Here is an 11,681-nt window from a genome sequence, read left to right as displayed (position 1 = left end):
CGTTTTAATTTTCATACAAGCGATGAGGCAAATACCATTGTTATACCCATTTTACAGATGAGAAGTTTCCTGAACAGAGAGAATGGTGAGATTATGGAACTCCCCTATTTAATATGGACATTATGTCCCAGAGCCAGGATTTGAACCCATGTCCTCGATGCTGTTTATCACTTCACTATGTGGTCTTCCCCAAACCTTCTACCCCCTTCCCCAGCTCATCGTGTTTCCTTCAGGCAAATTCAGGAGCTGAGTTTTGTACATGAGATTAAGCCTTGGCAAGTTTTACTAATCAGTTCACCCCCACTTATCGAACACCCACGTATCAGGCGTAAGGAATATGATTTCAGCAAGGTTCAGTTCCTGCCCACAGAAGCCCGACAGCCTCACAGGGGAAGCAGACACACCAGGGAGTCATCTTGGTGTAGTCTGTGAAGTGTAGAGCACTTGAAGTACTGAGGAAGGGGCTCGTTTCTCAGACCAGCGTGACTGAGACACTTCTCAGGGGAGGAAACCCCAGAACTTTCCAGAAACAGTAGAAGTTAGATAAATGAGGAAAATAGACCTTGCAGACAAAAAGTACATGGGCACGTGCTGAGCAGGAAAGAGACGGACTTAGGGGAATGTGTGTCCCCCTCTGTGGTGAGGCAACTGGGGACATTCACCCAGTGACTTGGGGCTTTATCCCCTTGGGAAGAATGTCAGCCAGACAGATGGCAGGATCAGATGTAGTTTTTAAAACATCACTGATGTTTCACTAGGCTAACCTCAAACTCAGAGACAAAGGCATGAATTTGCCTTAGGGGTGTTTCTGGTGGAAAGATGAGTGGGGTGGTTCACAGATCTGGTGAGAGACTGCAGACTCCAAAAGAATCGATCAAATGGCAGGCAATTTGCATCCTGTGTTTTCCCAAATTGGGTTGTATGACTGGAGATGGGAACACATAGCTGGCTAAGTGAAATTTCATACCAAAAAAGTGTTGCACATTCAATGGTTTTCAAGCACAATGTGAAGCAGATGCAGCGAGAGAGAGAGGACAGAGAGACAGAGACAGAGACAGAGAGAGAGGATAGAGAGACAGAGACAGAGAGAGGACAGAGAGAGAGAGAGAGAGAGAGAGAGAGAGAGAGAAGAGAAGGAAGGAAACCAGCAACACAAAACATCACAAACAATGCGACTGTAAATGCATAAAAATGGCAGCCAGCGTCAGCATGTCATGCCCTGTACAGGTCATGGCACCACTGGAGAGAGCTGTCCAGATTCTAGCTTCCATATGGACAAGCTGCTGTGTCTTACTCATTTTTGCAGTCTTAATACTTAGTACAATGGTTTTCACATTCAAGGTAGTCAATGAAAACAATTTGTAATCACACAAATTAATATAATAATTAGTAGAGCCCACACACTTTCCCTTCAGCTCACAGCAGTCACCCACACCCAAATGTTACTCCTAAACCCAAGTGCCCTGCATTGCAAATAAATTCTTGGGTTTGAGATTTTAAAACGCTCAATTGATTCAAAGCAATTAGTGTTTAAGGCACTCTTCTTGAACCTCTTGTATCTACAGGAAATGTGCATTCACTGCTCTAATTATAGGAGACAAATAATGTTAAAACAGAAATCTTTGCTTCATTGCATTTCTGATATCTGTGCCCCTCCTACCCATTTCCTTCTGGTTTTCCCCCTCTCTATTTTCTCCATCTGGCCCTGCTTCTCATCCTTTAAAATTAGGTCCAATGTCAACTCTTCAGTGAAGCTTTCTTGACTCTCTTGGGAAAAGTTACGCATTCCTTGCTCTATGTCCTCATAATATTTAGAGTGCCCACTGAACATACTGTGTTACTTTTCTAATGGGTGTGCTCTTTTTCATAAATTTGTGAGATCCTTGAGAGTAAATGTAGTACTTTGTTAACTATCATATGTCCCCACCAATGCCCAGAATAACAAGCACAAACCTATGAACTCATTCATGTTTTTTTTAAGTGCTTGAAATATTCTGAAGCCTGGATTTCACTTATAATTTTTAGGTGCCCCTGAATGCATCTTTCTTGTTGTCCCCTTGGCACCTTGGGCCCCATATATCTAAAGGAACTTAATGGGGCACCTAGGTGGCTCAGTTGGTTGGGTATCTGACTTCAACTCAGGTCATGATCTTGCAGTTTGTGGGTTTGAGCCCCGTGTCAGGCTCTGTGCTGACAACTCAGAACCAGGAGCCTGCCTCAGATTCTGTGTCTCCCTCTCTCTCTCTCTGCCCCTTCCCCACTTATGCTCTGTCTCTCTCTCTCTCTCTCTCTCTCAAAAATAAATAAACATTAAAATTTTTTTCTAAAGGAACTTAGTATTATAGTTTTTCCTTGCATCCTTTTCCATAATCCTGTTGAAGAACCCGTTACACTTGCCCACCCAGAGAAATTGAATTCAACAAGTATTTTTTTAATCATCTTTTGTGTGTAAGTAATTGTTATTGGTGATGTTTTATCTTTCCACTAATTAGCTTTTCTGAAACCAACTATATGCAAGGATCAGGTAAAGTCTTGCAAACATGGAGTGATTCCAGAAGCACCCACCTTCTGGATCTAAAATTCTTATGTCAGCACATGTCTTTAACCCTCCAGTTAGAGAGTCTGATTGTGGCCCTGTTTAGGTGAAGTCTTGACAATTTTTTTCTTTTTTCTTAATGTTTATTTATTTGTTTTGAGAAGGTTGGGAGGTGGGCAGAGACAGAGAGAGAGAGAGACAGAATCTCAAGTGTGCTCCATGCTGAAAGCTCAGAGCCCCACTCAGGGCTCAAACCCACGAACTGTGAGATTATGGCCTGAGCCGAAATCAAGAGTTAGACGCTCAACTGCCTGAGCCACCCAGGTGCCCCTAGGTGAAGTCTTCTCAAATACGTCCGCTTCTGAGATGATAAAACACCTCATGATCTTTGTATTCACTGTTTCTGTGTCATGAATAGTTTTCATTAATGAGGAATAATTTTCACAGGAGCCTCATGTTCTGGCCTCCATGCCAGCAGAGAGCCAGTCTAGGGCAGCACACACCAGGCAGCTTCCTGTCTCCCAACATTTTCAAAGCAGTTGCAGCACAGTTAGGCACTCTCTATTGTAGAGTGAATTTAAGTATCGAATGCAGAGGATGATGGACAGGATGGCCTTCCAAGTCTCTTCCAGTCTGGAAGTCTATGATTCCTACAACTAGACATTCCAAGTCCTTATTAAGTCATCTTTCTACTAAGCCAGCTCTTCAATTTCAAAATGTTAGCTGTTTTCAAATCCCTTGTTCTAGGTCCCATCTTTCCCCAATCTGCAGAGCTAGTACCCTCAGATCACCTACCAGCAGCTCAACTTTGCCCACATCCGCTTCTGCCTTTCCCGGCTCAGACATATGTGGGAGACCAAGACTAGATCCAGGAGCCTCTCCTCTTCAGAGAGTCCTATACCCATGGAGTAGGATCCCCTGGGCCAACCCTGACTGTTTCAGGCCACAAGGGGCACAGGCAAGGGAGAGCCCTCCAGCCCCAGAGGCAGCTGGGAATCAGGCTCAAGCCAGCCTCCTGGGAGGGCACTTGGACAGATGCCACTTTGCCTTCTACCACCTGGGCTCCGAGAGGCTCTCCCCAAACACTCCCTATCTCATCACTCCTTCCTCCATGCCCACCCCTCTCCCCATCACCACTGACTTCTGAACACAGACTCTTGGACTCTCGCTCTGAAAACACGGCCCCACCCTATTACTCCCTTTCCCATAACCAACACACCTTTGCATTCCCTGTCTCACTTCACAAGCCTGAAGAGACTGCATTTCCCCACCTCTTTCTAAGCAATTTCTTCCCCAGTCATGTGCCTGATTCAGCCTGTTCTGGGGGTAGGAGGAAGCACGGGTTTTGGAGCCTCAGAAACATTAATTTCAACCACAGCTCTAATAAAATACCCATGTATTGAGCTTCTGCTATGTCACACGCATCTTTTTAAGCACAGTGCTTGCACTAATATGATCCTCACAGTTACTCTGTGAGGTTGGTGCATTTGCTATTCTGGTTTCACATTTGAGGAAACCAAGGCACAGAGATTCTCATGATGTGCCCCGGGTCACACAGCTGTACATGCTCATGCTCTGACCTCAGAACCATGTTCATCGCTTCTAAGCTCAGAAATGTAGGTAGCAGTTGAGGAGACATAACCAAGGTCTCAAGTGGAGACTGTTTCAAGGCTTGCACTTCTGCCTCTCGCTCTTTGCCTGCCCACGTTTAGGCAGTCATTTGTGTCTTTGAGTCTCTATTTTCCTGTGTATAAATGCGTGTGGGTGAGGGTTAAGTAAGATGAATGTAAAAAGAAACTACATTCGTTCTAAAACATGTCCACATACCTATAGTTTAATGAAATGGGCTCTACTGACTCCCCCTAGTGAATGGGGTCACACATCGCGTGGACTGTGTAGAGTTTTCGTAAGGGGGGGTTAGAATGGAATTTCTAAGGGATTCATGCATTCGTGTTAGGCGATCTGGGGGGTGGGCTCATGGAAGCAAGGCTTCATCTAGACTGAATCCTGTCAGTTACTGGAGAGAATTCTATGATGGGGATCTTAATGAATCTTATCTAGAAGTCGGGCAAAAGCTGTAACTGATAAAGAAGCAGCAGTCATTCATATTAGCTAGGATAGGGAGATTCCTATTTATAGCTTGCAGGGTGATCTCATTTTTGTACATGTTTATATAAAATTAGGTAGTCTTTTTTTTTTTTTTTTTTTTTTTGCTCATGTCATCAGGATCACAGAGCAACCTAGGCTGGTGTTGGTATTTTGTGAGAGCACCATAGCTGGTTTTGAATGTCTTCCATTCCTCAGATAAAATACATAAAAGGCAGAGTATAAATGTACCTACTAGGTGACCCATATACTTTAAGTTTCTTTCCCTCCCTGCCATTATTCCATTTTTCTGTCTAGTGTTTCCAACATTAATTTATAATTTTCCTATTGAGGAGTTGACTTATTACAAAATAAAAGTACCAATCTGAAGTGTTAAAACTTTAGTTTCCATGAACTGAAATTTATCTCCTTGTCACTCCCACACATTGGCCCTGAAGTGACCCTCTGGACCCCATACGACTCCAGGTTTACAAATCCTAATGCACGGCTTTCGTGTCCTACCTTGATTATCTTTTCTTCCAGCTGAAGGGCTTCTGACTGAGCTACATGTGTGTCAAAGTCCTTCAACATGCCAGTCACTTTGTCTCAGATGGGCTCCGGTCTGTCACTGCCTTGCTTACTGAAAATAGCAACAAGGCTACAAAGATTCCAAATAATAATAGAAATCAGCTGCATCCCCTAAGTTTTTGAATCACACTGCCCTCTGCTTGGAACGTTCTACAACAAAATCCCATTGTTATGTACCCTGTCTCCTATTCCAAAGTAGCACCTCCTCATTCTTTGGTCTCCACCTAAATGTCTCTTCTTCAGAGAAGTCCTACCTGACCACGTTATGTAGACAACCTATCCTCCAACTTTTATTTTGTCATTGCAACCAGGAGATTCTTTTCATAGCACACATTTTAATTATTGATTTATATGCTTATTTCTCTCTTTTTGCCAATAAATTATAAAGTCATTGAAGACAGAGACCAAGTTTATTTAACACTATCATTCAGCGCCTCGTATTTATCTTTTTGCACAAAGTAGATATTCAATTACTGTTCATTGTACAAATTAAAGAAAGGGTTTCTTGGGGCACCTGGATGGCTCAGTAGGTTGAGCATCTGACTCTTGATTTTGGCTCAGGTCATGATCTCAAGGTTCATGAGTGCAAGCCCCACATAGGGCTGTGCACTGACACTGTGGAACCTGCTTGGGGTTCTCTCCCTCCCCCTCTCTCTGCCCCTTCCTGCACTCTCTCTCTCTCTCTCTCTCTCCCTCTTTCTCTCAACTTGGGGCTCAAACTCACAAACCGTGAAATCATGACTTGAGCTGAAATCACGAGTTGGACACTTGACCAACTGAGCCATCCAGGCACCCCGTAGAACCAACTCTTTAATTTATATAGCCTCTTTGTTGTATTTTTAAAATATATTAATTTCTGTTCCCATATTTATCTTTTTCTATTTTCCTTGTTTTTTCTCCTGATATTATTTTTCTGAGTTCCTGGTTTAGATAAATATTATATACTCCTTCTCTAACAAGGTTTCATTTAAGGTTATGAATTTCTCTACAAGAAGCACTATAACTTTGTCCTGAAGCTTTGAAAGTGTGATTGATTCTTTTTATTATTATTCAGGTCTGAAAGTTTTCTACTTTCTTTTATAATTTCTTCTTAGATTCATAAGTTGTTTAGAAGTGCCCTTTTAAATATCAAACATATGGATATTTTAAATTTATCATTTAGTTATTTATTACAAATTAAGTTATATTATGATTTAAAAACCAGTCTATTGGGGCACCTGGGAGGCTCATTTGGTTGAGTGTCTCATTCTTGATTTTGGCTCAGATCATAATTCCAGGATAGTGGGATGAAGCCCTCTATAGGGCTCTGGGCTGAGCATGGATCCTGCTAAAGATTCTCTCCCTCTCCCTTTACCCCCTCCCTCACTCTCATGTGCACTCTTTCTCTCTCTAAAATTAAAAAAATAAAAAATTAAAAATAAATAAAAACCAATCTATAAAATATTAATTCTCTTAACTGTGTTGAGGCTTATTTTATTTTCACTTACTTTCAGTTTTATTGACATATGACTGACAAATAGAAATTGTATGTATTTAAGGTGTACAACTTGATGTTTTGGTTTACCAATGCAATAGCCCCTTTTCATCTTCAGGCAATAAGTTCCAAGACCCCCAGTAGATGCCTGAAAATGCAGGTATATTATTATCTTTCTTCTTGTACACAATACCTAGGACCAAGTTTGATTTATAAATTAGGCACAGTAAGAGATTAGCAACAATAGCTAATAAAATAGAACAATTATAAGAATATACTGTGATAAAAGTTATATAAGTGTGGTTTCTATCTCTCTTGGTTTCAAAACACCTGACTGTCCTGCACTCACCCTCCTTCTTGTGAGAATGTGAGATGATTAAACGGCTACATGATGAGATGAAGGAGGTGAAAGACGTAGGCATTGTGACACAGCCTTATGCTACTACTGACCTCATGAAGAAACATCAGAGGGAAGGTCCTCTGCTTCTAGACTGCAGTTGACCATGGCTTACTGACACCACGGATAAGGGGGTAGTCACTGTGAGATGATGGCCACAATCAAGCTAATTAAATATCCATCACCTCACATACTTACTTTCTTTTGTGTGGAGAGAACTATGGAGATCTCTCTTAGTAAATTTCAAATATACAACAGGGTATTGTTAACTATGATCCCCGTGCTGTACATTAGATCTTCAGAACAAAGGGCACACAACTTAATGTGCCTTATTTTACAGCCTGGCATGTAATTTATGCATGCTTGAAGTTGATCTGTATTTCATGTGCCTTCAGTGGGTGGGTCATGTTAATTATTATCGTTAAATGTTTTATATATTTACTTGTGATTTATCAGCCTGGTGTACTATCTACTCAGGGGAGGGTCTTCACATATCTTACTTTGACAGTGGGTGTAATCATTTTGCTTATGGGTCCCCGATTACCAGACTTCGTCCATGAGACCAGTTCCCTTCCACTCCATGGCAGAGAAGACATGCAAACTCATCGGGCAGCATCCAAGGATGGGAGCAGAGTGAAGGGCTGGGGCGCACACGACCCGATCGTCCTCCAAGTTCACCAGTCAGGTCAGATCAGTGGTTCTGACTTGACTTTGCTCCAAATCATCCTGAGGCTTGTGGAAACACAAATTGCCCAGTCTTACCATGAAGCTTTCTCATTTACGTAGTTGTTGGATGCACATTCTCATAAAGATAAACTTCATTATTTGTGGTTATGATTTTCCTGAGAAGATTCAGGTGACTTGTTAAGTCTTTGACAAGGCTAATCAATGCCCCTGTGTTAGGGAAAGCTCAGAAATGTGACTTGTTCACTAAGTGAAGCAAAGACCTGGAGATATTAGCGATAATTTCTTATTTTTAGACCTTTACAATTGTAGACAGCAAAATACTTTTCCAGTAATGACTCTGCAGTTTCATGTAAATAATGTTTAAAAGTATTTTCTGCAACTAGCCTACATTTAAGTGAAAAGTCGCTTCTGGGTTTACAAGGACTGCAGGAATGACAGAGAAAGCAAAGACTCAGTCAGCACGACCAGACTCTGTTTGGTTAAATGTTGTTCTTTCCTCTTGCTCAGGAGAGTTAACGTTTTTGACATGAGTTCAGACTCTTCATCTACTAACTGATTTTGGAAGGTAATTCCTTCATTTTCCTGCTGTGGGGAATTTAATGAGAAAACAGACACAAACTAGTCTAGTATAAATGGCGTGCCTGTGTAAGAGACTATGGAGTTAGGCAGGAGCTCAGGAAGGGTGTGGGAAGGATGGAATCTCCTCCCACCTCTGGAAGGTGAAGGAGAAATGGCAGGAGGCCAGGCCTGCAAGCACTGGCCGGAGAAAGCCTTGTACACCCTGTGGCAGGCCACGTTCTCTGTAAGTGGGACAGTTGCTCTGTGGGAGAATCCCACGAAAGAGAGACCCCATTAGGTTCCACACGGTCAGCACAGTTGTCCCCCACCCCCAGCCAGCCATGACACACCAACTTTGCACCACCACCCCTTCTCCTGCTGTGTGGTGCTCACTCAGGGCAACAGACTTTCTGCCTCAGGTCAACAAGGCCACTGAGAGGCCACGTGGCCTAGTGATACAGCAGGCAGAGTTAGAAACCTTTGGAAACGTTCCATCCCCACCCTGTTTCTCCATTCCCATATAACCATGGGTAGGTAATTTACCACCTAGTGACTTCACATTTGTCTTCCATAAAGACAGAGGAGTTTGGGCCACCTGGCTGCATAGCCCACCCTCCCCCAACTCAGAAGTTCAGTGATTGAGGGACTTCCTGGCAGTGTTCATCTACTAGCATATGGTGCCTGTTCCAAGTTGGTCTTCCCAAGTTGTGTGTTGGCTTACCCAGGACTTGAACCTAGTACACTTGTCTTACTTGCTTACAGGCTTCTTCCTGCCCCACCCCACTTGCACAAAACAACAACAACAGTCACTCTGACTGGGGACAGTTTGAGCTCTGCTGCTGCTCTTGCTGTTGTTACTCCCCCATAAGATTAGTTTTCATGCCTTAATAATATTAAAATTGGTTTCTCTTTACTCAGGATCCCCACAAAGGTGAGAGCAGAGAAGCTAGTCCAGATCTGGGCTGGATGGTCAGGGAAAATTGACCTAAAGCCAAGGCTACACCGTTGCTGGAAAAACCTCAAATTGGAGGGCCCATCTCCACTTAAGAAATTGAAATAGAAATTCCAGAGGCACGTGGGTTGCTCAGTTAATTAAGTATCCGACTGTTAGTTTTGGCTCAGGTCATGATCTCATTGTTCATGAAATCAAGCCCTGCATCAGGGTCTGTGCTGACAGTGTGGAACCTGCTTGGAATTTCTCTCTCTCTCTCTCTCTCTCTCTCTCTCTCTCTTTCACTCAAAAGTAATAGATAAATATTACAGAAATAAGTGGAGATTCCAGAACATTCTATGGCTCTAGTGAGGATTACTGATTTGGGAGGGAGGTCAGTACTACTCTTTGTCACCCCACATACCTTTTCCTTCCAATTAAATAAATTAAAATAAACACCAAGTCATCTTTGCTCTTAAAAATAAAGTAGCTCAACATCATTAGGAAAAAACAAGAAACCCAAAACTCATTTGTTTATCATTGCCCAGAAGAATTATTTTGAAAATAAATTTTCTTTGTGTATTTTGAGTAGAGATGCTGCCATGGTATCCTGAGACAAGACATCTCCAATGTGGCTCCTGCGGTTGTATGTCTGGTCTGAAGGGAACTTTCAAATAAGTCCCAACTAGGTACCCAGGGATTAGGATTCCATAGTCTGAGGCTTAGGGAGTTTACCATAATCAATAACTGTGAAGCTACTTTATTCTTCCTTCAATCAATTTTCTGCCAATCCTGCCACCGCTTCCCTCTACCTTCATGACCTCCCCCCTCCGCAGATATACATACAGCACAAAGCGAAAAGGAAACACCTATTTCTTGATATTATTCAATGTCTCTGATGGTGGTGGTGGTGGTGGTGGTGTGTATGTGTGTGAGAGAGAAAGAGAAAGAGAGAGAGGGGAGAGGGAGGGAGGACTGGCTCTTCAAAATCAAATCTGTAAACTCTCTGAAAACATAAATTGTGCCTCCTTTTTAATATCTCCTGGTTCCCAGAGCTGGTTTTGCACTCACGGGACTCCATCAGCAGTGCTGCCCAGATGACTAGCTTTGATTCCAAATTCACACTGCAGGGCTTATTCCTATAACTCGCTTCTAACCACCAGCACCCCCAGCACCCTCGTCTCTCATTCCCGATAACTTGCTTCTAACCACCAGCACCCCCAGCACCCTCGTCTCTCATTCTCGATCTCCCTCATTTGGAGAATAAATTCCCACCTCCAGCTTCAAACTCTCCTGTACTGCGGGATTTCCCGGGAACATGGAGCCCCATGCTTGTTCGATCCCCCTTCTCAGGGTTTCCCAATCACATCCGAAAATGTGCCTGAGAAGCTCTTTCACTTCTCAACTGCTAACCTTGTTTTCCTCCTTTCTCCATGCTCCTCCATGGTCTCAACTTGGATATAATCCCACAGTCAGATTTTGTTCTTCCCAATCTTTCCAAACATAGTTCCATTTCTAAGTTCTAAGTCTACCTAAATATCTGTACCTGCATCCTTACTTTTGGTTATTTTTTATAAGATGTGTCTTTTCACCCATATTGGATAAGAAGGAGTTCAGAGGCCATGTTGGTCTGACCTTTACAAATGTCTCAGTTTGCTTCAATTCAAGGCACCACTTATTTGAATATGCAGGGTGTCTGAATATTCATTGAAATTTAAATCCATTGGAATACACAGTGCATTTGAAAAAATTATCTGACTGATTGAGTGACTAGACATCTGAATCCTGCAGTCACCAAATGACTCCATGGATCCTCAGCATCCCTTCAACAGAGCCCTAATCCTTTGGGCAACCCTCCTGACAGCCTCCTTCACCTCCTTGTTACGAAGACTATAAATAATAGGGTTGAGGAAAGGAGTGAGAAGGGTGTACACCAAGGCAATACGCTTGTCTGTGCCTTCAGAGCGGCTCCCAGGTGACCCCACATAGACAATGAAGGCAGAGCCAAAGAATAGTGCCACCACGGTCATGTGGGAGAAGCAGGTGGAGAAGGCTTTGATCCGGCCGACAGCCGAGGGCAGCTTCAGCACGGCCCTTAGGATACCCCCATAGAGTCCTAAAATGAGCACAAGATTGCATGCATTGATCATGCCGATGACTGTAATATGCACTCGAGCGTGCCAACCTGTGTCCACACACGCCAGCCGCATCAGTGGTGCCAGGTCACAGAAGTAGTGGGCCACCTCTTTCAAGCAGAAGGGTAGAGTGGCCGTGAGGCTGGCTGGCACCAGTGCCGCTGAGAAGCCAGCCACCCAAGTGGCCCCTGCCAGCCAGAACTGTACCTTTCTGCTCATGAGTGCATGGTAGTGGAGCGGGCGGCAGATGGCAAGGTAGCGGTCCAGCGCCATGACGCCCAGCAGGTGGC

At 43.3% G+C, this 11,681-nt stretch overlaps 1 protein-coding gene across 1 annotated transcript in view; it reads right to left on the bottom strand.

Moving 5' to 3' along the window:
- Positions 1-10,030: 10,030 nt before the first annotated feature.
- The window catches only part of LOC115286871 (olfactory receptor 6N2-like), a 2,238-nt gene continuing 587 nt past the window's right edge, over positions 10,031-11,681 (bottom strand). The window contains exon 2 of the mRNA XM_029933203.1: positions 10,031-11,678. Coding sequence (XP_029789063.1) covers positions 11,071-11,678 — 608 coding nt within the window. The 3' untranslated portion in view covers positions 10,031-11,070. The remainder of the gene's footprint in view (positions 11,679-11,681) is intronic.

This window comes from Suricata suricatta, chromosome 3 (assembly GCF_006229205.1).
Source record: "Suricata suricatta isolate VVHF042 chromosome 3, meerkat_22Aug2017_6uvM2_HiC, whole genome shotgun sequence".
Classification (NCBI taxonomy): Eukaryota; Metazoa; Chordata; class Mammalia; order Carnivora; family Herpestidae; genus Suricata; species Suricata suricatta.
The sequence above is the reverse complement of the archived record's forward strand: the minus strand, read 5'-3'. Positions and strand labels throughout refer to the sequence as shown.